This window comes from Eulemur rufifrons, chromosome 9, assembly GCF_041146395.1.
Source record: "Eulemur rufifrons isolate Redbay chromosome 9, OSU_ERuf_1, whole genome shotgun sequence".
In the NCBI taxonomy this organism is placed as follows: domain Eukaryota; kingdom Metazoa; phylum Chordata; class Mammalia; order Primates; family Lemuridae; genus Eulemur; species Eulemur rufifrons.
In genome coordinates this window covers 38,223,233-38,250,662 of record NC_090991.1, presented here as the reverse complement: position 1 = coordinate 38,250,662, position 27,430 = coordinate 38,223,233, and the positions used below count along the sequence as shown (strand labels likewise).

The window sequence follows — 27,430 nt, the reverse complement described above, 5'->3', positions numbered from 1 at the left end:
GGTCATCCTGAGCAAGTCCTGCCCCCGATGGCTAGTTGGCAGGGGCAGGAGTACCAGCGGAGGCCACGTATCACAGAGGTAAACAAGTTACAGAGCCAGCCAGCAAACTGCACATCAGCTATAGCGACACGCACACCTCCACGGTGACCTGACAGGGCAGCATGGGATTTAGCATCCTCAGACCTTGTCAGGACATGGCAGCCCTGGGAGAACTGCTCCCTGGTCCCCAGTCCCTGGGCCATCTCCCCTTCCTTAGCACCTCTGGCTCTGCCCGCACCCGCAAGGGCCTCCAGCACACACATGGAGATACCCTAACCTACACGTCCTTGCTGTGTCCCCCACCCCCAGCCCCATCATGACTGCCCCTGGTCATTCCTTTGGCCTGACTATGCACATGCCACCTGTGGTGCTACCATGCTTTTGGGGAGGAAGGACCAGAGTCAGAGACCTGCAGGCCTAGAAGGCAGGGGCCGTGCTGGGCAAGAATCCCGGAGTTTCTGGCACTAGTGCCTGGACGTGGTACAGAAGCAGTATGGATTCTGTGCGGGCTCATCCCCTTGGCCCTGTGTGGAGGTGGGCAACGTGGGGAGGGCAGGACCCAGGACAGACAACTCTTCCCAAGGTCTAAGGATGGTTCTGCCCCTGGGCTGAGAGGTGGCTCAAGCCCAAGACGCCTCTAGCTTTCTACATTGCTTTTGTTTCAAGCCTGCTATCCCGGAAGAACTTCTTATTGTCTGTTTTCGTGTGTGTGTGTGTGTGTGTGTGTGTGTGTGTGTGTTCGGCAGTGAAAGCTGATGCATCTGGTGTTTGTGTGTCTGAATCTGCACCCATGAGTGTATATCCCTGAGGTGTGAGTGTAGAAGTGTGTGTGTGTGTGTGTGTACGCGTGCATATATATATAGCTCATGTGGACCTAAATCTCTGCCCGTCTCTGGGGAAGGGGCCCCGCAGAATAAGTGCTATGTCCAAATAGAGAACAGAAACTCTCCTCCTCCTTATATGGCCCAGAGGCCTCGAGGAGGATGAGGGAGGGGTGAGCTGAGTGTGGAGGGGGGCCGTCCAGTCCTGGACACTGGCTCACGTGGGCACCTTCCCCTACCAGGTCCCCTCCCTCCCAGCAGCCCCTGGCTGGACCCTCTTCACCGGTTACTCTGTCTGTGGGGCAGCTTGGGCTGGGCCACTTGCTGCCCCTTCATTCTTCACTCTGAGGCCCCAGAAGGCTGCAAGGTCGAGTTAACCGTATGTGTTCTTGCCAGCCCCGGGCTCTGCTTCCACTGAGCTCCAGGGCAGAGAAAGGACTTATTTAAGCTGCAGGAATGCGCATCAGGCAGGACATCAGAAAGCGCTTACCACTGACGGAATATGGGGACAAGGGCATCCATTGTAAGGAGGGAGAGTCTCCTCTCCTGGATATTAGTCAAACGGAGAATTCCTGCCTTTAAAGGTTTGGAGGCAGGGGACTGGATAAGATGGCTTTGTGGCTTTTCCTTCAAGATTGGGCTACAGGGGAGGCTGTGGTCACAGCCACTCTCATCCTGATCTGTAGGTATCTCCTTCCATGGGACCTTATTTCCCATACAGACAGCTGATTCCAGGAAGCACCATTTTCTGTTTCTTTTCCGTATGCTCAGATACAGGTGAATTCTCAGTGCCTGGCAGGCACATAGTAGGTGCTTAACAAATGTGCAGAAAATCCCTTCATCTGGAAGCAGAGACTCAGCTCTGATCCCGTGGTGCCTCCACCAGTCCCGGCCTGTGTGCTTAGCTTTGGGGCTAGCGTGTTGCAACGAGTTCTGGGCTAAGACACGCAGGGGGCATTCTGGGGACACACATAAACACACACACACACACACACACACACACACACACCGCTTTATTCCAAAGCCTTATTTCTGCCCCTCCACCCACACTCAGGCTCCTCCACCCCTTTCTGCAGTCCACCAGCCCTACCCTGCCTGTTTGCTGAAGTCAGGAGAAAGGCGAGGGAGCTAAGCCAGGCGTGGGGCTGGGAAGTATGTGTGTGTATGTGTGGAGGTGGGCGGGAGGGGGAGGGAATGAAACCCCAGCAGGGAAACTGGCAGGGCAGGGGCAGGCCTAGGACTGCGAGCTCTTTCCCTCCCAAGCTGTGCACTGGCCCACTGGCCACTGCTCTATGTGGCACTGTGGGGGTGGGGGGCAGGGGTAGGTAGCAGTAAAGATACAGAAGTAAGCTGGGGGACAGAAGTCAGGGAAGAAAGTGAAGGGCAGTGGCCCTGGCATGTGGGATGGCAACTGGCTCAGGAATGTCAATTATCTCCCGGCCCCCTCCAGGAAGACTTCTTGGATGGCACAACTTCAGAAGGGAGAATGTTCAACCGCCATTCCTTTCTCTGGTGGGAAAAGTAGTCAAGGATGTTGTGGGGGTGGCTTTACCCAGCCCACCCGTGTGCTAGCTTTGGGGCTAGTCAGCTTTTTCGAGGGGGGACCCTTTTCTTTCTTTTCCTTTTCTTTTCTTCAGAGACAGGGTCTCACTCTGTCACCCAGGCTGGAGTGCATTGGCACAATCATAGCTCACTGCAGACTCCTGGGCTCAAGTAACCCTCCCACCTCAGCCCCCCAAGTAGCTGGGAGTACAGGTGCGTGCCCCCATGCCCAGCTGAGGGGGGACCCTTTTCTACACCAGGACTCGCACGGGTTGGGATCATTATTATTTTCTGTGTCATCAGGTTCTAACCCAGTGCCTAGCATACAGCTGGCGCTCAATGCCCATGTTGAATGAATGACTTTCTGTAGGACCCTTGGCACACTGTACAGCCATCAGCGGCATTCGTGTCATGAACCACAGAAAGGAAATACCCTTGTCTCCTTAAGCTGCCTTTGGGAAGTTCTCTCTGGTCTCTAACCCAGGCTCTTCCCCCGAGGAGGGGCGAGTTGCCCCATTTCTTTTATGCCAGTGCTTGATTTGCTATGGATCTAGTGCCTGCTGTTTTCCAAACCCACCAGTCTCCTTATGCCAATACTTTATCTTTGTATCAAATAATTGCTCTTGAGTCTCTCCTTGGAGTATTTGTTTGTGCCTTTTCCCTGCCCCTTCCCCGCTGCTTTGACATTTTATGTCTACATGAGGAGAACGTGTGGTTTGGTGGATCTTGAAATTAGAAGAAAGGGTTTAATTTTGGAGTGTGTCACTTTCTAGTTTTGTGACTTCTCTAAACTTCAGTTTCCTCATCTTTAAAATGAGGATAGTTTTCTTGTCCTGGTAATTTTTCAGAACTGTCATGAGAATTTTAAAATCCCGTGTCATTAATTTAACTTCTAACTTTTTGCAGTTGTCCAGGTGCTTTTACAAACCTTATTTCATTTAATCCCCACACATTCCAGTGAGATAGATATGGCTAATTACCCAATTTACAGATGAGGAGAAACAGAGTGAAGGGTCAAGTGACTTGCCTGAGATCATAAAGCTACTAAGTGGCAGAACCCAAACCCAAGCCTTTTAATTATAAAAGGAGTATCTTTGGGGGAAAAAATCCCAACCACAGCACAAAGCCTGTGAAGTGCTACACAAATATGTTATTACTACTTTGGGGCAAGGCTGAGTAAGTCCAAGGAAGCATCATGCCTGACGACGCTGAGTCGGCTGGCCGGTGAAGGCGTCTGTCCTTTCCCATGGTGGCCCCTGACTCACCTGTTGGACAGGTAGGGGGAAGGGGAGAGTAATGAGTCTTACCTGCTCAGAGCTAGGGTGGGGCAAGACACACCCCATCCCTTCCATTGGTTCTTTCCTTAGTCTTACTGACAGCCCCTTGTCCAATCAGGAGGAAGTAACTTTCTATTTGCCAATAGGTGCAGCGTTAGGATGGGACCTCAAGTTGGAGTCCATCCCCAGTGCCGAATGGCAGTCCCTGGGGCCAATGGCGAGCGGATAAACATAGGCGGCCGTGAAAGGGGACTGGGCGCGAGGCTCCGCCCCTCGATGGGACAGTCAGGCGAGGCAGCCTGTGAGCTCGCATCAGCGGGTGGGCGGCTCCTTCGGGGGCGGAGCTTCAGAGGGGCGAGGGGCGTGGCTTGGCTGTCAGGTCCCTTCGCCTTTTGTTCGTTTACTGAGTTGCTGCCTAGGCCAGAGTCCGGAGCAGCCGCCGCCCGAGCGCGCCGAGCTCAGTTCGCTGCCCGCGCCGGCTCCCACCCGGCCCGACCCCGATCCGGCCCGGCCAGGCTCCACACGTAGGTGCGGACTACCAGGGGCAGGTATCGCGGGGGAGAGGGAGCGGGCGGCGAGCGTCCGCGAGGCCGGTCCCAGCGGTCTCCCGGCAGGTGAGGGCGGGTGCCAGGAAGCACCACCCTGCACCGGCGGCAGGGGGCGCGCTGGGGTCCTGGGCGCGGCGACTAAGGGGGCGCGGGGTTCGGGAGAGCCCGCCTTGGGGCTCGGGAGCGGGAGATCTGAGAAGGGCTGAGAGCGATCAGGGCAGGTACCTCTGGGGTCGCGCCTCCCCCGGACCCGCGGAGCCCGCCAGACGCCGCGTCCCAGATTCTCGCCCTGAGCTGGCGTGGGAGACTTTGACCTGCTCTGCCTGCGTCCCAGGGCTCACTCTGCAGTCGGGGATTTACCGTTTGGGAAACTTGCTGCCGCTGGTCTCTTTGGGGCCACCCTCGCCCCATCCCACGCGTCATCCTCGCTTTCCCTCCCTCCCTACTCCCCCAGGCCTGGGTGGGGCCCTATTGTCTGCACCCAGCTTGCCCAACTGTGGGGGCTGAGCACACATTTTCCCAGCGACTCTGGCCTCACCTGCTCGGCAGGTGAGCGCACGGAATCCTGTGGCCGGCTCCCGGAGGCTCGTTGATATTACCTGCGGCGCCTCCCTCGCCTCCCGTGGGTGCCGGGCCATGGCTCCTTCAGCGGATGTGGGATGGGGTGACAGTGGGGTTGGTGCAGGGCCCGGCTCAGTGCCCAGCTGGTGTCTGGCATCCGTGGCACGGACTGGGGTCTGGGAGGAGGTGTCTGTGCATGGGTGGAGAATTCAGGGTCACCTGGCCCAGTTTCCAGTAGCTGTGGCTTCCAGAGTGTTGGTGTGGGAACAGGACTACCCTTCTTCCCTAACCTTATTGTTGGAAAAATCACCCAAAACAAACTTTGCAGAAGGAAGTACTCAGGACAGTTTTCTCTTGGGGTTTTCCTGTCTCCTAGCCCAGAGCTTCCTCTAGGCTTAGGGGGTCCCTCTTCGTTCAAAGCCCCCTCCCCCAGCCGGCCCCAGGCTGAACCTGGGCCAGTGTCTGCGCTCTGACCCTGTCTCCCTGCCCCCACCTGCATCCCGTTTGCTGGGCCCCTGGGACCTGAGGTGGGGGCCGGGGTTGGGGGGGAGGGCCGAGAGGGGAAGCTGCTTCTTCCGTCTCTTCCTGCCTCCAGGGACCACCACACCCCCTCGGAGGAGGCCTGCCTGCTAGTGGCTCTCACTCCCAAGCTCTGCCCCCTCCCCAGGAATGGGGGTGGGGCGGGGCTGGACCCAACTGTGGAAGGTGGAGGGAGTGGTTGTTCTCTCTCTACCCCACCCCCTCCTTGCTTAGCCAGCTGGTAATTGAGGCTGTGGGGCTTGCTTGCCATCTGATTTCTGAATTAGGAAGGTGTGTGCTTTCTGGAGCCTTCCCACATCTTTTGCAATCCCCTTTCTTGAGAGAATTTGACAGCGAAAGTGGGACAGGAGGACGGCTTTCTGGGGGAAGATTTTGTCAACAATAGACTCCCTTGGGCAGAAGTGCATCAGGCCCCCCACCTGCTCTGCTTCCAATTTCCTAAGAGCCCTACCCGACCCCCTGCCTGAATTGGGGCTCTTAACCAGGCTTTCTATACTAGCTTGTACAAATCAGAGTGTGGTCTTTTCGCAGGACTTGGAGCCCAGCCCCCTTGGGGGACTGTGAAAGCTGGGTTCTCTCTCAAGTCCTGGGTGTGGAAGGAACACGGGAGGGGGATCTGCGCTGCTTGGGAGGGGCAGGGGGGGCAGGGAGGCTGCCCCCTCCTTTGGTTGTAGATGGGAGAGTGGGGGAGCGCCAGACCCACCCCCTTGGAGTGTCCTGAGTAGGGGTCAAGTTCAGCCCTGGGCTAGGGGGAGGCTGAGGTGGGAACCCAGGCCCTGGGGGGCAGGGGGAGGGGCCTGCACCTCTGGGGAACTACAGGGGCATGGAGTTTGGGCAAAAATAACCTGTTTTCGCTCCTCTTGGAGCCAGTGTGGAGGAGGGGAAGGCATTGTAATTACGCTGGCTACATGATTAGTTTAGCTAATCTGGTTTGTGGCTGTGATGAAAAGATAATACTGAGGAAGTATTGCTAGGAGGTGCCTGGTGAAACCGGCCACTGACTGGATGGGAGGGGGAGGGGAAGAAGGTAGGATCCCATTAGTCATTTCTTGCTAAGATCAAGCCCCAGCTTGGGTGGCATGAGCCCTCTTCTCCCCACTCCACCCCTCCCTCGCACCCCAGCTCCACCCCATTCCCTCTGGAGTCTCCATTCAGGCCGTCCAGCCGGGCTCTGAGAATGCAGTGTGTGGGAACGAAGGGCAGGCCAGGGCTGGCAGCTTTTCCCTTCCTGGAGGCCCATGGGGTGGGTACCGAAGAGCCAGGTCTCTCCCTACCAGGAGCCACCTTAGAGTGAGATAGGAAATTGACTCGTCTACAGAGGGCTGTTTATCTGGAGAGATGGTATAGGGGGCTGAGCTGGGTTGGAGTCCCAGGTCTGTCTCTCATTGCCTGTGTAGCCTTAACTTAAGATCAAGGAAAGACTTTAGACACCAAACACTTTCATGAACTGTTCTCACTTATTCCTCATGGCTGTCCGTGAAGCGAGTATCATTATCTCCATTGTACAGATGAGGAAAGTGAAACTCAGGGAAGCTGAGTCACTTGCCCAGGGTTGCACAGCTAGATGCTGAGCAGAGCCAGGACTGGCATTTGGGTCCTCTGGGACTGCAAGCCCAGAGCCCATCCTGCTGCATTTGCCCCACTGAAGTTCTGGGAAGGACTTTTCTGCCACCCATTTTGGAGAGCCTCTGCTTGATGGGGGAGAAGAGAATTCAGAAGTGCCCATAAAAGTAGGTGTGGGTGGTGAAGGTGGGGGTGACTCATGTCCTCGTCGCCACCCTCTGAGGCCTCCCCAGTGGCTTGGTTTTTAGTTCCTGGTGGAGGGGGCTCTCTCCTGAGGCTAGGGGCTCTGGCTGTTGTTTGGGGGAGGTTGGGAAGGAAAGAAGAGGGGAAGGGTCAAAGCCCTGCTGCCTCCTGGCGTGAGCAGGGTAGAACCATGGCTGTTCTGGGCTTGTCCCTATATAGGAAGTGGGAGTTGCCTGCTTTGCTGGGGGCTGGAGCTGTGCCAGAATAAAGGGGGGCTGCTCCCTGGGGAGTGCAGAGAAATGAGAGTCACATTTAGGCCTAGGCTAATGTCCTGCTGGGTCCCACCAGTCAGTGCTGCCAGGCTGCTCTTGGCAGGAAACTGGCTGTCCCATGCTTTGGAGCCCAGGAGACCAGGGGTAGGTTGCTTGCTGGGAAGGCCTTTCTAGTGACAGGGTGGGGGTCATGGGTGCTGTCTGTCAGCCTGAGCCTTTGCCCTTGAGGGAAGAGCTGGTGTCAGATTGTCCTCTCAGACCTGCCTGGCTCTGGCACCTCTGCCAACTGGGCAGCTGACACCAGAATGGGCCTGGAAAGGGGGTCTGGGAAATGGCTTCTCCATGTATGATGGTGCAGCCTGAGCCCTGAGCCTGTCACCAAGCTTCCACATCCCTTGAGGGCAGGAGGAGACCCCAGGCCTGGGGATTATTGATCCTGGAGAAAGCTAAGCGGACTTGAGGTCGAGACAGTAGGAAAGAGAATGAGCTCAGTCCCAGCTGACTGCTACAAAGAGGGGGGTGGGCTTGCAGTTTTCTGTCACCCCCGAGGACGCAGGATCAATTGGGACTGATGCTCTTATAGAAAGAATGGAGGCTAGACGGGGGGAAGGACTTCCTGTCTACTAGAGATGAGATCTTGAGTTGAAGAAGAGTAAGAGGGAGGGGTGGGGGTCCAGGATGGAGAGCAGGCAGGACTCACTACTTTTTGGAGTGAGTCTGAGACCTGCTGGGGTCCCTAGGGAGACTTCATCTTGGGTCTTTTGAGAGAAGAGTGACATAGCAGTGAGAGGGAGAGACATCGTGAGCAGGCTGGCCCAGTGACCCCTGTGAAGAGGAAAAGTGGTGGGGTTGGGCAGGTATCCGAGCTTGAGTTACTGTGAGTGACACAGTGAGGACTCTCTCAGAACGTGGTTGGATCTGGTGGCGGTCTAGGGACATGGACTGTCCCATTTTCCAGCCAATTCCTTGGCCAGGCCTGAAGAAAAAGCTCTCTGACCACTCCCCTTTGCTCAGCCTCCAGGCATCTTGGCATTTGTGGGCCCTCAGGGCAGGAAGCTCAGCTTTCTGTGTCTCCCCACTATGAGGACGGTGGCAGGGATGGGGGACAGAGTTGGGACAGTGGCTGGGCAATCAATAAACTGCTTATCTGTGGGTGACTCTCCCCTCTCCCTTGATTGAAAAAGTAATATCTGATCACTGTAAAAGAAATTGGGAAGTTTAGGCCAGGTACAGGGCTCACGCCTGTAATCCTAACACTCTGGGAGGCCGAGGTGGGAGGATCGCTTGAGCTCAGGAGTTTTAGACCAGCCTGAGCAAGAGCAAAACTCCGTCTCTACTAAAAATAGAAAAATTAGAAAAATTAGCCAGGCATGGTGGTGCACACCTGTAGTCCCAGCTACTGGGGAGGCTGAGGCAGGAGGATCGCTTGAACCCAGGAGTTTGAGATTGCTGTGAGCTACGATGACGTCACTGCACTCTACCCAGGGTGACAGAGCAAGAGTCTGTTTCAAAATAAATAAATAAAATAAAAATAGGCCAGGCATGGTGGCTCACACCTCTAATCCTAGCACTCTGGGAGGCTGAGGCAGGTGGATCATTGAGCTCAGGAGTTTGAGACCAGCCTGAGCAAGAGTGAGACCCTCTCTCTACTAAAAACAAAATAGAAATTAGCTGGACAACTAAAAATATATAGAAAAAATTAGCCGGGCATGGTGGCACATGCCTGTGGTCCCAGCTACTCAGGAGGCTGAGGCAGGAGGATTACTTGAGCCCAGGAGTTTGAGGTTGCTGTGAGCTAGGCTGATGCCATGGCACTCTAGCCTGGGCAACGGAGCTCTGTCTCAAAAAACAAATAAAATAAAAATAATTTAAACATTTTTTTTTTTTTTTTGAGACAGAGTCTTGCTTTATTGCCCGGGCTAGAGTGAGTGCCGTGGCGTCAGCCTCGCTCACAGCAACCTCAAACTACTGGGCTTAAGCGATCTTACCGCCTCAGCCTCCCGAGTAGCTGGGACTACAGGCATGTGCCACCATGCCAGGCTAATTTTTTCTATATATATTTTAGTTGGCCAGATCATTTCTTTCTATTTTTAGTAGAGACGGGGTCTCGCTCTTGCTCAGACTGGTCTTGAACTCCTGATCTTGAGCGATCCACCCGCCTCGGCCTCCCAGAGTGCTAGGATTACAGGCGTGAGCCACCGCTCCTGACCAATTTAAACATTTTTAAAAATTAAAAAATAAAAAGTTGGGAAGTTTAGAAAAGTTTGAGAGAAGAAAAAAATTGCTCATCATCCCAACTCTATTAGGCAATTTCCTCTAAGGTTTCTTTCCCTTCTCTTTTATTAGCATCCTTTTGTTTTTTAGCCACGGTCTTGATGAGCTCATGCTCTGTATACAGTAGCAAATTTTAAGCAAATCTTCATTTCAATCATGATGTTCTCCAGCGTGTGCTGTACAGGGATCTAGTGAAAATAAACAGGCGGGTTTTTCCTGCTCTTCCAAGAGAGGGTCGGGCAAGGATTCGGACACAGCCAGCCCTCTGCTGTTGCTTCCTGATGCGGGGTGAAGTGTTTTTCCATTCCCAAGAGTCCTAGTTGGGGCTCATCTGCTGGTTTGGGATCTGGCCTGCCCAGGGTCACCGGCAGGGAATGGCATTCTAGCTGGAGCCCTCTCCTGGGAGCACAGGGGTTCCCGGGGTGGAGCTACTTGTCCAGGGCATTTCCCTGTCCTACAAACCCCCTTCGTTTTCCCACCCGGGTTTGTTTGCTTTGGGAAGGAGCCCAGAAGGAGGAAAGCAAATAGTCTCTGGGGCCGCAGGCCTGAGCCTCCCCCAGGCCCAGCCGGTCCTCAGGCCACAGCTCAGCCTGTGCCCCAGACTGGAAGTGAGGGTTTCCTCCGGAAGCTTAAGACCAGCTCCTCTGTCCTATCTCCTGCTTCGATCTCTGCCCTCTTGGAGTGGCCAGTCTGCCGATGGAGACCACGGTGCCTGCCAGAGAACCTCCACTCCAGTCTGCGAGAGGGTCCCTCTGGGGCTGCCAGCCAGAGGAGAGAGACCTGCTGGGAAGCCCCAGCCTGAGGGGTGGACAGGCTCTCAAGGGAAGCGGTCATGTCTGTCTCTGCACTTTTCTAGAGCCTGCTTGTGTCTGTGCCTGGGACTGCTGGCCAGATTGCAGCGGAGCAAGGCAGAGCGGGGACCCCGCTGAGCCCAGCCTCCCCGGGGCTGCTGTGTGGGGAGTGCCCCTGACCAGACTGGCTGCAGGAGGCAGCACTGACCGCAAGGGGGACAGCTCAGTGTCTCTGCTCCCACCCTGGACCCAAACTTCATTCCTCCCCCCCAGCCCTGCCCCCCACCCTCCCCAGGGGCTCTGGCCTGGGGTTGGGAGGCAGCTCCTCACCTAGCCCTCATCTGAGGGGTCAGAGAAAGAAGCCCGGGTCTTGCCCTGCGTCCCCCAAAGCGGGCTGCCAGCCACCTGTCTGTGCCAGCCTTCTCCTCTGCCATCTCTTTGTTCTAAGATACGAGGGTGCTTGCCTGAGCCTTGCCTGTGGCCAGAGTTCCAGTGATAAAAGTAGCTTGATCGCCTCCATTTTACGGATGAAGAAAATGAGGCTTAAGGAAATCCAGTAACTTGCCCAAGTGGTGGGGCTGGGTGGAATCCCTCTCCCCACTCAGAATCCCACGCACTTCCGCCTGTCCTCTGTCGCTGTCTGAGCCTCGGGGTCTGTGTCTGCACAGGATGCCGGTCTCTGGCCTGGGAACCTCTGGGGGGTCCAGCCCTCCCTGCCCTTCCGTCCTGAGACAGCACGGCTTGTGGGCAGCCTGTCCTCCCTGTGTCTCCAGGTGTCTTATTGACACTTGGCGCCCTGTGGTCCAGCCCAGCTGTGCCCGTTACTGACTGTCCCCGTCAGGTGCTGGCTGGGGCAGGAGCCAGATGTAGCTCTGCTGGGGTTATTTTTAATGTCAGGGCTGGGCTGCACTCTGCTAGGACAGTCTTGGATTTAGGGTGCCCGGTGCGGAGGAGCAGGCAGGAAGGAGGGGCAGGGTTCACCCCGAGCAGCCTCCCTGCCTGCTTGCAGACTCAGCTGGTGTCGCCTGCGGGGGAAGGGTCCTCTGCACCCCTCTCCAGGGCCCTTCTCTGTCTTCCTGTCCTTGAGCTGTCCCTCACTCCACCCTGTGATCTCAGAGCTGGCTTCTTCCTCCTGTGCTGCCAACAATAGAGCGCACTGCTAAACAAAGGCCCCCCATTCAACTCCGAAACCCGCCCTGTCTCTGTCCCTGTCTGTCCCTGGCTGGGGCGTGTGGGCAGGGCCTGTGTCTGTTTCTCCCGCTTCCGGATTCTGTCCAGGGGCACTGCGGAAGATCTGACTCCAGGTCCGGGGTGGAGAGGGATGAGACCAAACTGGGTGCGGCTCCCTCCACCCTGGAAACTGTAAAATCAGCACTTTTGTTTCTTGTGGGAGAATTTCCCTGTTCTCCTGGGGAGTAGGTAAGGAGAAAGGTGGGGCTGGTTGACAGTCCTGCCTGAGGTCTGACTTCCAGCCTTCCTGTTGCAGGAATAGCTCTCCCCTTGGTCCTTTCCTCAACAAGAGTCCTGGTATCTGTCCTTTCTCCGAGCCACTTTCCAGCTCTGACCTGGCCCGCCCTCAGCCTTCTCCTGTCTGCCATGGGAATCCTGGTTCTTTATTCGTAGAATCTTAGACATCAACGTTCCTTTGAGATCACCTGGGCCACCCTTTCTGTAAATGAAGAGGGAAAGTCATTGTCCAAGGACACCCAGCAAGTTTGTGGCAGAGCTGGGACTAGAACCTGGGACTCTTGATTTGCAACTGAGTGCTTTCCCCCAATCTGTGAGCACCCGTGGCTGAGTCAGCCCCCTCCTCCCCTTGGCAAGAGGGCTCAGCTCCACCCAGTCTTGTCTAGTGGACTAGGTGCTGGTCCCACTGGGAGGATGACCTGGATTGGAACAGGTGCTACCGTTTTCTCAGTGCGGAGCCAGCTTCCTTACCTTAAAATTGGGACTAGAAAAATGCCTGCCAGGGTTGCTTTGAGGGAAGAGTGAGATTTGATAATAAAGGCCACTGTCCCCTACCTCCAATGGTATCCTTTGACCTCTGCATGGCCTCTCTCTGTCCCTGGGCATCTGTCTAGCACTCAGCGTCTCTTGGCTGCAGGCCTGGGCTGGTGGGGGTAGTGAGGGGCCTGCTGAGGAAGCTCCTTGCCTGGAGGCCAGCCTTGACTTGGTGGTCCCTTTCAACATGGGGCTGGCAAGAAGGTGGTCCCTGTGGTTTGGGGTTAGGCCCACAGCCCTCTGGCTCAGCTAAGAAGGCCTGGGGTTAGTTGCTGTCTCTATGCAGAATCCCCAAGGTTAGGCGCCGTCTCTGTGTCTCGTCTCCGGTTAGGATGGGGTGTGTTTATGGACCAGGGCTGGAGACATCCAGTTAGTCCTGAGCAGAGCTGACTGAAGCTGGGCATCCAGATGTCAGCTCAGCTTTGTGCCTAGCAGAGTGACATTCAGAGGGTTGATGCCACTGTGTTTCCTGATGTGCGGTGGCGCCGTCCTTCTCAAGTGCTTGCATGTCCAGTTTTCTCCCTTCTCCCTGGGGGTGGCGTCTGTGTCGCCTCCATTTTCTCTGGGGACCCGCCCTTGGGGCTGGAGGACGGATAAGCCCCTCTTTCCTGCCTGTGGCCCGTCCCCTGTGCTGCGGGGGAGGGGCACGTGGGAGAGGGTGGGGCTCCTCCTGAAATAGCCACCCTGGCCCAGGCCTGGGAAGCAGCTGGGAGCATCTGGCGGCACAGAGCCTGCTGTCTGGCATTCGGGGCCTGCTTCTATTTATCAGCATGAAACTCTGAGTCACTCGGGATGGCGGGAAGAGAAGGAGGCAGCTGGGAGCGGGTCTGGCCCCTGCCTCTGCCTGTTCCAGGTGTGCTCACGGGCCACCCTGCGTCGCCATAAAAGGCAAGACCTGAAGGGTCATTCGTCATCCTCCTTGAGGGCAGCACTGGGGCTGTCACAGGGAAGACATATCCCTGATGCTCTCTGTTCCTGGGGTGGGGCCAAGTTGCACCAGCCACCCCACCCTCGCCCTCCCCCAGTCCCCCATCACAGCGGGACAACCGGTTTGAGATGCTGGGTGCTGCCCTGCGTCGTGGGTGGAGCAGCCTGGGGTCTGCCTGTTCTCTGAGGCCACACTGGGATGTGCAGTGGCCACGTTCTTCATTGTCACTTACTCACACCTGTGCCCGGTCCTGGCTCTGCAACTTCTAGCCTCAGTTTCCACATCTGTGAATGGGGGAACAGAGCGTGTGCTGTGAAACCCGCCTGTGAACACGGTGGCATTTGTGCGGGGTCTGGCCCATAGCACCCCTCACAGGATCTCAGTGTCCCTCGCCTGTCCCATGGGTCGCTGACCTTGGGAGGTCGGTTCCCAAGACTGTGGAGCCAAACGCAGACCAAGTGGGAAGTTCACCTCCCTGGTACAAAGTAGGGCCCAGCTATTCATTAACCTTCAAGTGCCCCTAAGTCTGCAGAGAGAGAGGAGTTCCTGAGAGGCGGTGACCACCAGAGGCCCCCACCGCAGATCCCTAGCCTGGGTTTGGGGAGACCAGAGGAGAGAAGGCAGGACTGAGAGGGACGGCAATGGCCCCCAACACTGGGCACCTGCCATGTGCCAGGCACTGTGCTGGGCCTTTGCAATATGGTCCTCACAACCACCTGTGAGGGAGGTGGTGTAACCCATTTGACAGAAGTGGACACTGAGGCTCAGCAGAGAGGGGAACGGCCCTGGTAGTAAGGAGCTGAGATTTGAACTGGTCTGTGGTTCTCCAAATGCTGCGAGGGGCTTCTGGGGTGCTGGGAGAGACCGGCCTTAGGGCCTGGGCCTCTGGGGCCACTTGTGATCCTGCCCAACCTGCAGGACAGTGAGATCCTGGAGTCTCCCAGGGAGCCTGGGGCACTCCAGAGAAACCTGTCTGACTGCTTCCCTGCCCCACCCAGTCTCCTGTCCAATGGCTGGGTGTGGCCTCGTCCCTGCAGCCTTTCCCAGGGAGCCCCTGTGGGGCAAGGCTGGGTCCACAGACCCCAGAGGCTGCTGGAGGCTCCTGTGAGTGTTGGGTCCGGACAGCAAGTGAGCCTATGGGCTAGGAACCCCCAGGGGTTCATCAGCCCCCCACCCCCCCACCCCCGCTGGAGGGCAGAGATGCGAGGCCAGGACTCACACAGCTGGCACCCCTGGGGCACCTCTGCTCCCAGGGCATCTTATCATGGGCAACCCCTCCCTGGGCCTCGGGCCCTTCTGCACTCCCCTCGCCCCCATCCTGTAGCCCATTGGGCCCCTTAGGGCCATGGTGGGGTGAGGGGAGACCCCTGGCCAGGCCTGGGGAAGGGCTGAAGCTGGGGGCTGGGCCAGGTGTTGGGGGGCCCCTCCGGGGGCCAGCTGACTTCCTGCTTCCTGACTTCCTTCTTTGTGCCGCCAGCAGCCACGATGGAGGTGATGAACCTGATCGAGCAGCCCATCAAGGTGACCGAGTGGCAGCAGACGTACACCTACGACTCAGGCATCCACTCGGGCGCCAACACCTGCGTGCCCTCAGTCAGTGGCAAGGGCGTCGTGGAGGACGACGAGAGCTGCGGGCGCCAGTACACGATCAAGAAGACCACCACCTACACACAGGGCGTGCCCCCGAGCCAAGGTCAGGACCCCCGGGGACTGTTCCATGGGGCAGAAAACCTGGCTGGGCCCTGCAGACAGGTCCCAGTAGAAGGAGGCAGGTTGTCGGGGCCCGTTCTGAGCGGAGAGGCCGAGTTCCCACTCTTAGGGAGCAGAGCAGTGGAAGGGGGGAGGTACGGCTCGTGCTCACAGGGGCCCACCCAGTCTGCGGGAGGAGGCACGGGGGTTCAGGGTACCCCGTGTGGGAGGGACCAGACTTCTCTTCCACGAACCCTCAGCATGGAGGGAAGGTGTAGCCTCCGCCCTTAGGGTGCCCCAGTCTGAAGGAAGAGGCTCAGTCATTGATGGGGAGGTGTCACCGTTGCCCTCAGGGAGCCCCTGGACTTTGGGACACATCCCTTTGGCTCCAGAAGCCTCAAGGTCAATGGGAGAGTGAGGGCTCCAGCCCTCAGGGAGCCCCCAGGCATCCCCTGTGCTCCTCTTGGCGGGGGTGGAAGGAGGGGGCCCACGTGTGCTGGGGGAGAGGAGTAGCCCCAGGACTGTTGTCCACAGGTGCCTCCAGGGCCCTGAACGTTCCAGCAGGTGAGCTGTGGCCACTGGGAAGAGGTGCAGGGGGACTGTGGCTGTGGGGGCTCCACCAAGCTCGGCCCCTGCACGCTGGTTTCCCCCGTGACAGCAGGCAGGGGCCTCCCGGGGTGGCAGGGCAAGGAGTTTGTCGGTAGCTAAGAGGACAGCATCCAGGTGGGAAAGCCATGTAGCTGTCTTCTCCTTCCTGACTCATCAGAAGGCAGAACTTCTGCCTCCCTCTCCCCTTGGGCATCCAGATGGTTGCCAGGGCAGGGTTACCTGGGCACCTGTTTGTGGGACTCCCAGGCCCCTCCCCCGCAGGGCCCCAGGGAATGGAAGCTGGAGGGGAACCGACAGTCCCAGCTGAGGACCCAGCTCCTGCTCTCTGAAAGCCAGGCCTGACGTTGCCGTTGATCTGCTGCATGGTGCCGGGCGGCTCTCGGGGCCTCCACTTGCCTGCCTGTGTCGTGGGAGAGTTGCTGCCATTGGTGATGATGAGGGCATAGTTAGAAGTCTGAGATTTCAGAGTTGAAAAGATGGTTGGGGGAGGAGAACAGAGTAGGGGCATGGGCCCCTGAGCCAGGCTGCTGTGCCCAGTTCTCCCATCTGTAAAGTGGAGGTAACAATTATACTTACTTTGTAGGGTTGTTGTCAGAGTAAATAAGAAAATAAAAGAAGGCCGGGGCACGGTGGCTCACGCCTGTAATCCTAGCACTCTGGGAGGCCCAGGTGGGAGGATCGTTTGAGCTCAGGAGTTCGAAACCAGCCTGAGCAAGAGCAAGACCCCATCTCTACAAAAAATAGAAACATTAGCCGGGCGTGGTGGCATGTGCCTGTAGTCCCAGCTACTCAGGAGGCTGAGGCAGGAGGATCGCTTGAGCCCAGGAGGTTGAGGCTGCTGTGAGCTATGATGATGCCACTGCACTCTAGCCCAGGTGACAGAGCAAGACCCTGTCTCCAAAAAAAAAAAAAAGAAAAGCACTTAACTCACTACCAGGCACTGTATAAGTACTGAAAAAATGTTAGCTATTCTTGTTAAAAATAAGTATGGCTAGCATTTTTGTAGTGATAGGTGCCAGGCAGATGAATATTTTCAGAGCAATTTATGACTATTTTCTCATTTAATTGTCATAAGAATTCCCTGTGGTGACTAGAACCATTTTACAGATGAGGTGACTGAGGCAATGGTGACCTCCCCCGAGTCCCCGGTGAGAGGCAGAACAGTGAGTGGCGAGCTGGGGCCTCGTCAGGGTGCAGACAGCCCAGGGAGCCAGGCGGGGCTGTCTGTGCATCCTGCCCTGCTCCCTGGGCCTGGCCCCTGCCTGCCTCCTGCACTCAGCCCTGCCTCGCTGGCCCCCCAGGTGACCTGGAGTACCAGATGTCCACGACGGCCAGAGCCAAGCGGGTGCGGGAGGCCATGTGTCCTGGCGTGTCGGGCGAGGACAGCTCTCTGCTGCTGGCCACCCAGGTGGAGGGGCAGACCACCAACCTGCAGCGCCTGGCCGAGCCATCCCAGCTGCTGAAGTCGGCCATCGTACACCTCATCAACTACCAGGACGATGCCGAGCTGGCCACCCGGGCCCTGCCCGAGCTCACCAAGCTGCTCAACGATGAGGACCCGGTCTGTGAGAGGCCTGGCTGGGGTGCGGGCTACGCGGGGAGGGCAGAGGTCAGGCGTCGCAGGGGAAGGACATCATAGAGGTGGAGAGAGATCGTGACCCAGACCCCCCGTGGGTGTCAGGAGTCTGACTTGGGTCCACCTGAGCTCTGGGGAAGAGTCTCCTGGCCCCTGCTCACTGCTCACATCCACCTCCAGGTGGTGGTGACCAAGGCGGCCATGATTGTGAACCAGCTGTCGAAGAAGGAGGCCTCGCGCCGGGCGCTGATGGGCTCGCCCCAGCTGGTGGCGGCCGTCGTGCGCACCATGCAGAACACCAGCGACCTGGACACGGCCCGCTGCACCACCAGCATCCTGCACAACCTCTCCCACCACCGCGAGGGGCTGCTCGCCATCTTCAAATCGGGCGGCATCCCTGCTCTGGTTCGCATGCTCAGGTACCGTCCCTGCTCACTGTGGGAGCTCAGGACCCCAGGACACCCCCTCACTTGGGCTTCCCCCTCCCTCCCCTGGGCTTCCATAAGCATCTTTTGCACCTACTGTGTGCCAGGTGCAGAGCTACACCCCGTCCTGGCACTCAGTGGCTCACAGCCTAACGGGGGAGGCAGGCACATAAACAGTAGGTTAATTATTGGGATACCATATAGGCTGTGGCGGAAGAGTGTCAAGATTGCTCAGAGGTAGAATTGCTCTAAGGGCTAAGAGCAGGGGGTTGATGGGTGAGTGGAGTTTGGCCAATGTAGAAAGGAAGAGTGTTCAGGCAGAGGGAACAGCATGTGCAAAGTCTCTTGCAAACTTTCTCTTTCCTGGCCAATGTTGTTTGGCTTCATTCCTTGTACCCATACTAGGCTAGGTGCTCTCTAAGGGTGGAGATAGTGATGTCACTCCCCTCTGAATGCCACTCAGGGCCTGTCTAGCACGTGGCCTTCCACATGGTCACTCAGTAGGGATAGGTGTCAAGGGGACCTGCTATGTGCTCAGCACCAGGCTGGGGGCTCAGAAGCAGGAGTCACAGTCCCAGTGGGGAGAGGAGAGTGCTGTGTGCTCTGTGCACAAGAGTTGGGCTGGGCTCAAGGGACGGTGAGATTTTAGCAAAGGGGTGTTTCCGTGGAGTGTCAGTGTGGGGAAGGCTTCCTGGGGGAGGTGGACACCCATGCCAGGCCCACATTTATGCCAGGCCCCTGGGACCTGACTGGTGCTAACCCCCTGCCCACCCTCCCAGCTCCCCTGTGGAGTCGGTCCTGTTCTACGCCATCACCACGCTGCACAACCTGCTGCTCTACCAGGAGGGCGCTAAGATGGCAGTGCGCCTGGCGGACGGGCTGCAGAAGATGGTGCCCTTGCTCAACAAGAACAACCCCAAGTTCTTGGCCATCACCACGGACTGCCTGCAGCTCCTGGCCTACGGCAACCAGGAGAGCAAGGTAGGCCCCTCCCTGCCCTCCCATGGCCTGAAGCCCATCCTTCCATCTTGCCCCAGGCCTGGTCCTCTGCCCCCTCACTCTATATGTTTGTTTATTTAGAGACAGGTGTTGCTCTGTTGCCCAGGCTGGAGCGCAGTGGTGTCATCATAGCATCATAGCTCACTGCAGCTTCAAACTCTTGGGCTCAAGCCATCCTCCTGTCTCAGCCCCCTGAGTGGCTGGGACTATAGGTGTATGCCACCACACCTGGCTAATTTTTAAATTTTTTGTAGAGATGAGGTCTCACTATGTTGCCCAGCTGGTATCGCACTCGTGGCCTCAAGCAATCCTCCCACCTCAGCCTCCCAAAGTGCTGGGATTACAGGCTGGAGCCACTGTGCCCGGCCCCCTTACTCCGTTTAGATGATATATATGTACATGCGGCTACACATGCTTCATCCTATTCCCGAGGTACTCAAAATTATTATTAATATTTTGAGGATAAGGAAAAGGAAAAAAATCACTCATCGTTCTCATACAGACACAGTTGTCATTTTGATGTGCTTCCTTCAGAGTTGTTCTGTGGGGTGAGCATGTTTACAAATATGTACACATAGTTGTAGTCATAGCAACCTACAACTTTACAGCTATTTTTTACATGATGTTTTTAAAATCTTTTTTTTTTTCGCTATATTGTCCTCAAAATCACCCTGTGTGATGGCAGAGAGCATTTCATTAAGTGGAAGGCCCAGACTTTATTCTGAGGGAGGGCAGTTAGATTGCTCCCAGTTTTCTACCCTTATAAACAATGCTTTAATGAACATCTTTGAGCACATAGCTTTTCCCAAAGAGTAGAAAGAATTTTTATCAGTGGGGTTAAAGATTTTTAACACTTCTAGGCTTTTACCCAGATGGCCAGACTGCTTTCCAAAAGGACTGGACTAATTTCCAGTGCCATTGGTGGTAATGGGTATGAGTAGAATTTCACCACATCCTTGCCAACATTGGGTGTTATCTTTTTTCAGACATTTGATTTATATAACAGCCACAAACGCTATTTGGGTTTTAGCTGAAACTCAGTAATGACAGTTCTGTCACTTGCCCCCCTTCTTTCCTTGTTCCTTGTCATATCCCCCATCCTTCTCACTGCCCCCTGCCCCCACAGCTGATTATCCTGGCCAATGGAGGACCCCAGGCGCTTGTGCAGATCATGCGTAACTACAGTTACGAGAAGCTTCTCTGGACCACCAGCCGTGTGCTCAAGGTGCTGTCTGTGTGTCCCAGCAATAAGCCTGCCATTGTGGAGGCCGGTGAGTGCTATGGCCTTGAGGGTGGCCGGGTGGGGGCTCTGCCTATGCTCCCCTGTGGCTGATGGGACCCCTGTCCCTGACCCCAGGTGGGATGCAGGCCCTGGGCAAGCACCTGACAAGCAACAGCCCTCGCCTCGTGCAGAACTGCCTGTGGACCCTGCGCAACCTCTCGGACGTGGCCACCAAGCAGGTGAGGGAGGTGCCCAGGCCTGGGGTCGACCTCTGCAGCTGCCTCCTCCAGCCTCCCGTCTGGGTGTCAGACCTTGGGTGCTGTGGGAGGACTGTGGCCTCTCAATCCCCCGCCCTCGTGGCTGGAGACTCTCATCCCATCAGCCAAAGGCTCTAATCCCTATTGCGGGTTTGGGAAGGGAAGAGAAGCGGGTGGAGGCTGATGTTTTAAGCTGGGGTTCAGGTGGGGGCAAAGGAATAGTTTTGACCTGGACTCTGGGGCAGGGAGCAATAGTGCACCAAGATACAGCTTTGAGTCCCGGGTAGCTAAAAATACAATTAAAGGAAAAGTGTGTCTCCAGGACAAGCCCCTGGTCCCTCCCTCCAGCGAACCTGCCTTGCGCTGGGCTCTGCTTGGGCTTGTGGATGTCAGCTCATTTAACCCTTTCGGCATCCTGGAGGTAGAATGTGGGACCCTGTTGGTTAGATGATGAAACCAAGGCTCAGGGAGTTAAGTAGTGGCCCGTGGTCACAGCTAGTAAATGATAGAGCTGGGATTTGAACCCAGGACTGTCTGTCCCCAAAGCTGGGGTCTTTCTGCCCCCCTACAAGGCCCACATGGCTCTCCCTGGGAGAAGTGAGACTTCTGAGTTACACATTTATCCTGAAAGTGCATTTGGCTTAGGGCCCCTTCAGGGGCAGCAGGGAAGGCCCAGAAAGGTGAGAAGTACATAAATGGGGCTCGCCGGGGCCCCTGAAGCATGTGGCCCCACTTCAGTTGCCTCCTGGCCTAGAGGCCTCCCTTGGCCACCGTACCCTTGGCCTGAGTAGGGCTCTGCCTGGATCTGAGGGCCCCGGGGAGAGGCAGGTGGGGTGGAGGGAAGAGCATGGGCTTAGGGGCTGGCCTGGGCTCAGATCCAGCCGCTCGCTGTGTGTCTGTGGGCCAGCTCCCCGGCCTCTCTGAGCCTCACTGCCTCCCTTGCTGCGAGGGACAGTGACACTGTCCCAGAGCATCAACGTGTTGTGGGAGTGAAGGTTCCTAGGCACGAACAGGCCGGGCTGCCCCCTCACTCCCCACTGCCTTCTTCACCCCAGGAGGGCCTGGAGAGCGTGCTGAAGATTCTGGTTAATCAGCTGAGTGTGGACGACGTCAACGTCCTCACCTGCGCCACGGGCACTCTCTCCAACCTGACGTGCAACAACAGTAAGAACAAGACGCTGGTGACTCAGAACAGTGGCGTGGAGGCCCTCATTCACGCCATCCAGCGTGCTGGCGACAAGGATGACATCACAGAGCCCGCCGTCTGTGCCCTGCGCCACCTCACCAGCCGCCACCCCGAGGCCGAGATGGCCCAGAACTCTGTGCGTCTCAACTACGGCATCCCAGCCATCGTGAAGCTGCTCAACCAGCCCAACCAGTGGCCACTGGTCAAGGTACTGGGGTTGGGCCGGCAGGAGCTCCCTGCTGCAGGGTCAGGCGCCGTGTCAGTATGGGCGAAGCTGCTGCAACAAAGATGCCCTAAATACAGTGGCTCAAATAAGATCGAAGTTTCTTTTTCTCCCACATAAGAGTTCAGACCTTGACATTGGCTCTGCTCCAGAGACCCAGATTCTTTCCATCTTGTGGCTCGGCCATCCCCTACAGCAGAGCTTCTGAAAGCTTAGTATGCACATGGGCACCCTGGGTAGCCTCATTAAAATGCAGGTCCCGATTCAGTAGGCCCAAGGGCGGGGTCTGAGATTCCGTATTTCTGGTTTTTTTTTTTTTTTGAGACAGAGTCTCGCTCTGTTACCTGGGCTAGAGTGAGTGCTGTGGCATCAGCCTAGCTCACAGCAACCTCAAACTCCTGGGCTTAAGTGATCCTCCTGCCTCAGCCTCCTGAGTAGCTGGGACTACAGGCATGCCCGGCTAATTTTTTCTATATATATTTTTAGCTGCCCATATAATTTCTTTCTATTTTTAGTAGAGACGGGGTCTCGCTCTTGCTCAGGCTGGTCTCGAACTGCTGAGCTCAAACAATCCACCCGCCTCGGCCTCCCAGAGTGCTAGGATTACAGGCGTGAGCCACCGCGCCCGGCTGAGATTCCGCATTTCTCACAAGCGCTCAGGGGATACCACTGGCGCCTGGAGCATGTTTCTCACACCAGAGGGCCTAGATGAGTGCTGTGCTGACATGGTGGTTGGACTGAGCACGTTCCCTAGATGGGTTCTGGCCCGTGAGAAGTGGGGAGGGCCCGTGGCCACCAGAAAGTGGGACCCATAGCTTCGGCTCACACCCTAGAACTCGGTCATTTGGCCACATCCAGATGCCAAGAGGTTAGGAAGTGTGATCACCATCCAGAAGGCCGTGTGTCCCACTAAACCCCAGCAAGGCTACTAAAGAGAGGATTCTGGGGGACACTTAGTTTCTGCCATGGGGAGTCAGGGGTGTGAAGGGGGGCCTTCTCCTCGGGAGGCTACTTGGGTAGGGGGGAGATGTGCGTCACTTCCTTGTCGGGCAGAGGGTGTGAGGGTGGGCCAGGTGGTGGTAGGCCCAAGGGACAGACGTATCTGAGAGGGTCTGTGTGTCTCTATATGTAGAAACAAGGGAAAGAGCCAAAGGCAGGGTGACGTCTGCTCCTGGAGCGTGGGAAGCTGCCATTGACTAGGGTTTTGTCAACTGGCACAGGCGCCAGCTGGCAGGGGCCTCCACTAGCTAAATTTTAGACAATGTAACAGAAAAGAATGACTCTAAGTTATTATATACATTGAATTTTTTTAAAAATTCATAGTAAGAAAAAAAAAAGTGTGTGACCCCTCTTCGGTGCTTGGTCTTGGCTGTAAGCCCAAGCTGGGGGGAGCATGTGCACCCTGAGCCAGCAGCTAGGTGACAAGTGACAAGTAACCCTGGCAAGTCATCCAGCCTGTGCTCACGTCCTCACCTCACATGATTTCATCTGTGCCGGCCCTGGCTTCTTGTTTTGAGGATCAAATGAGATGAGAAATTGCTTTGCAAGACCCCAGGGGCCTCTGGGAGGCCAGAGTGGCTCCTGTGAGTCGAGGACCCCAGGGAGACCTCTTCCCGAAGCCCTGCTGGGGAGTGATTACAATGTGAGCATCACCCGAGCAGGAGGCTTTGAGGTCAACCACAGGAAAGACTTCCTGATAACCAGGGTTGGGAGCTGTCAGAGAAGCAAGCAGGGCCACGGTGTCTGTGGGTGGTTTAAGAGAGAGGGGACAGGGTGAAGGTCAGGACATGGTGGAATGTTCTGGAATGGGGTGTTATTTTAGCAGGTGCTAGTAGAGGTAGCCACGAAGACCCACAGATCCTACGGAATAAGGGACAGGGGCAAGGGGTCTTCTCATTCTCTACAGGTCTTCCAGCATGTCTGTATCTGGCCAAGCTGGGAAATTGGGATCCTCCAGCTGCCCAAGAAATGTCCCTGATCACTGTCCCTTTTCTTGCCAGGCAACCATTGGCCTGATCAGGAACCTGGCGCTGTGCCCAGCCAACCATGCCCCACTGCAGGAGGCCGCGGTCATTCCCCGCCTCGTGCAGCTGCTGGTCAAGGCGCACCAGGACGCCCAGCGCCACGTGGCTGCAGGCACACAGCAGCCCTACACGGTAAGTGAGCTGGTGGTGCCTGTGACAGCCCTCCCAGGGGGCCAGGGTGTCCTCTGTGCACACACGTGAGCGTGTGCGTATGTGTGTGCAAATGGGGAGGTGAGTTGCAACTGATGCCAACTCCAAGGGCCACTGGCGTTTGTCAGGGTGTCATGGTGGGGGAGGGTTGTGGCCATGTCTGAGGGCCACCTGTCCCCATCCCCCTGCCTCCTCTTGTGCAGGATGGCGTGAGGATGGAGGAGATTGTGGAGGGCTGCACTGGAGCCCTGCACATCCTCGCCCGGGACCCCATGAACCGCATGGAGATCTTCCGGCTCAACACCATCCCCCTGTTCGTACAGGTGAGTCTGGGGCACGTGGGCAGGTGAGGTTCTCCCCACCCCCCCACTGCTTAAAAGGGAAGGTTGGGAGTGACAGGTTTGAGAGGTCTAGGCCAGACATGGAGAGGTCTTTGGAGCAAAGTGGTCACACGAGGAGTGACTCCTTAGCAGACCCCTGATGGGAATGGCTTTCCAAGCTCAAAAGCAAGGGACGAGATCACAGATGGGAAAAAAAACCATCTTGAGATTCAACCACATAAACATTAAAACCATCTGTGTATCAGAAACAGCCTAAAAAAGCATTAAAAATGTAATCAGCAGACTGGGAAAATACGTGCAGGCGCCATGACAGACGAGAGTCTAATATCCTTCGTGTAGAAGAGCTCATTAATACTCTATCCCAGCAGTTAGATACGGGCGGAGGCGACAAGTAATCCCCAGGTGGGTCGTATGCAAGTGACACTCAGTCCAGGAGTTTAAAGAAATGACAGCCCCAGTGGGAGCCGTTTTCCACCATTGAGCTGGCAAAGGGGAGAGATAGGCGGGGCTGTGGGTGCGCTGCCCGGCCTGCCTCACCCCCACCCACGTTCCCTCTCCCCAGCTCTTGTACTCGTCAGTGGAGAACATTCAGCGTGTGGCCGCCGGGGTGCTGTGCGAGCTGGCCCAGGACAAGGAGGCGGCTGATGCCATTGATGCTGAGGGGGCCTCTGCGCCCCTCATGGAGCTGCTGCACTCCCGCAACGAGGGCACAGGTGAGGGGCTGGGCGGTGGGCGAGCAGGGAGAGGGGGGTAGAGGCAGGCGTCTGACTTAACCTTTCCTTTCCTCTCTGCTCAGCCACCTATGCCGCTGCTGTCCTGTTCCGCATCTCCGAGGACAAGAACCCAGATTACCGGAAGCGTGTGTCCGTGGAGCTCACCAACTCCCTCTTCAAGCATGACCCGGCTGCCTGGGAGGCTGTGAGTGTCCTGGGTTGGACTGCCATGTATGGTTGTACAAGTTGCACACTGCACAAGGGCAACAAACGCTTTTACAGTTGTGCGAATTGCACCCTGTAAAAGGGCAACATGCTGTCAACCTCATAGATTTTTACTTTTATTTTTATTTATTTATTTCTGAGACAGAGTCTCACTCTGTTGCCCAGGCTAGAGTGCCGTGGCATCAGCCTAGCTCACAGCAACCTCAAACTCCTGGGCTCAAGTGATCTTCCTGCCTCCCCAGTAGCTGCGACTACAGGCACGCGCCACCACACCTGGCTAATTTTTCTATTTTTTGTAGAGATGGGGTCTCACACCTGCTCAGGGTGGTCTTGAACTCCTGAGCTCAAGCAATCCTCCCACCTTGGCCTCCCAGAGTGCTAGGATTATAGGCGTGAGCTACCGCGCCTGGCCCATAGATTTTTATTTTATCATTGGATCATTGACGACAATTGCTAGCAGATGGAAATAGTAGGTTGAACCGTATGTCCATTTTTGACCTACAAAAATGGCAATTTTATTTTGTCCTAATGAATATAAAGTGTTTACGGAAGGGGTGCCCTTTCCTAACTTGCAGGAAGGTGCCGTGTAGCAGCGGCCTGGGCCTGGCTGGGGCAGGGCCCTGCACCATTCTTGAGTCCTCTTCCCTCCACTCCCCTCCCCAGAGCTGCTCTGGTTCTGTGGGAACCCAGCGCGATTGGTGAGACCCTCCACCCTGGGGAGGTACCGAGGACACGAGCTCATCGGGGCACTCGGGAACCCCATTTCATCATCCTCAGTTCCTCCAAGGGGTCTTTGCTTACCCCTGGCCCCCTTTTCTAGAAGCATCTCTCCTCGCCCCCAGCTGAGATCCAGCTCAGAGGCTGCATTTTCAGAACCCCCCCCAGCAATGTTTCTCTCTCCCTGCGCAGGCCCAGAGCATGATCCCCATCAATGAGCCTTACGCAGATGGTGAGTTTGCAGAGCGCTTCGGGACCTGGGGAGCCCGGGGAGCCGTGTAGGTGTGTGAGAGGGGACATACTGTGTCTCCAGGACTAGAGGACCGGTGGCAGCCACTGTGTGGCATCCACCACTCCAGTCTAGATCCCTGATGCAGGAGTCTGCAGAAGGGGTCAGGCCCACTGGGGGTGGGCAGGGTTAGAGGAGCGGGCTGAGGGCTGCCCAGAGTGCCCTGCAGGGTGGCCTGCAGACCCCCGAACCCAGCCCCCTTCTCGTCCCCAGACATGGATGCTACCTACCGCCCCATGTACTCGAGCGACGTGCCCCTCGACCCCCTGGAGATGCACATGGACATGGACGGGGACTACCCCATCGACACCTACAGCGACGGCCTCAGGCCCCCCTACCCCACTGCCGACCACATGCTGGCCTAGACGCCTCGACCCCTGGTACAGCACCCTCGCTGTGGGCTGCTGGGGCACCGGCTTTTGCGTCTCTCCAGAACCTCCTTCTGCTGGAGGCCGTCCCGTTTCTCCATTGAAACCCGGGCTCCTTTTCGGGGGTGGGCGTGCGGCGCTGCTGGGCTTCCCCAGGGAAGGCGCGCCCTGTCCGGCCTTACTCCCGTCTTTGCTTGGGGCAAGGGGTCCTGCTCCTACCAGCCCTTTCCTTCCAGGGGTGGTGGGCAGATGACACAGGAGTGGCATGAGCTTCTGGGGACACAGGTCTGCGGAGCCCCTGACCTCTCTGTGTCTCTGCTCACCCCCACCAGGTGCGGTTCCTCATCCGAGAGGCTCTCCGTGCAGGCGATGGGGCGAGACAGAAAAGTGCCTGAGCTGGGGGCCGGGGCCGCGACCTCCTGCTGAACCCCACGCCCCCAGAGGTCCTCCGTAGGGTCTTTCTTGGGATGGTGTTCTCCTTCTTTTCTGTCCTGGGCCTGACACCCCCTCCCCACCCCAGAACCCCACCCCTGGCCTGTCTCCAGCTGCCTGGGCCCTGCAGGGTTTTGGTTCCTTCTCTGGGTCTGATTTTCTCACCAAACTCCACTGACCAACTGCCCTGAATTCCTGGGGTCTCCAGGACTCAGGTTCAAGGCCTGAACCCCCCAACTCCAAAGCTTCTCTTGAAAAATTCAGGAACCGTCCAGGGGAGACGGGGCGGAGGTGTGGAGAGTGAGTCCCCGCTCCAGGGGACAGCCCGCTTCTCTCTCCAGGATGCTCAATTGGCTTTGCTCAGCGCCAGGGAGCTTTGGGGACAGCTCCCATACACCCTGTCCCACCCACACAACTGCCCTGGCTGGCCCCCAAGAAGTGCTCTTGGCTGACTCCTCTGGTGTGCGGTGAGGGGCTTTCTCTTCCCCTTCCTGTTTCAGACTCCCCCCACCACCTCCTGCACACGGCGTGGGGGAATGGGGGGGGTCCCAGCAGAGAGTTTTATTATTATCGCTTTATGTTTTTGGTTATTGGTTTTTTTGTATAGACCAAAGCAAAGAAAATAAAAGTTAACACAGAGACCAA

The 27,430-nt window shown here is 56.8% G+C and overlaps 1 protein-coding gene across 4 annotated transcripts; it reads left to right on the top strand.

Annotated features, from left to right (window-relative positions):
* On the top strand, positions 1 to 27,430 carry JUP (junction plakoglobin). 4 transcript variants are annotated; one of them, XM_069482539.1, is made up of 15 exons: positions 1 to 78; positions 14,818 to 15,033; positions 16,940 to 17,199; positions 17,395 to 17,633; positions 18,419 to 18,620; positions 19,765 to 19,909; positions 19,996 to 20,099; positions 21,173 to 21,511; positions 23,527 to 23,682; positions 23,904 to 24,023; positions 24,604 to 24,754; positions 24,838 to 24,959; positions 25,889 to 25,928; positions 26,199 to 26,365; positions 26,686 to 27,430. In XM_069482539.1, the coding sequence occupies exons 2-14, from the start codon at positions 14,826 to 14,828 to the stop codon at positions 26,348 to 26,350; spliced, it is 2,238 nt and encodes a 745-aa protein (XP_069338640.1). In that variant the 5' UTR covers positions 1 to 78; positions 14,818 to 14,825; the 3' UTR covers positions 26,351 to 26,365; positions 26,686 to 27,430. The 4 variants fall into 4 exon arrangements, with proteins under 4 accessions (XP_069338640.1, XP_069338641.1, XP_069338642.1 ...); XM_069482540.1 differs by lacking the exon at positions 1 to 78 and adding an exon at positions 4,092 to 4,227; XM_069482541.1 differs by lacking the exon at positions 1 to 78 and adding an exon at positions 4,107 to 4,207.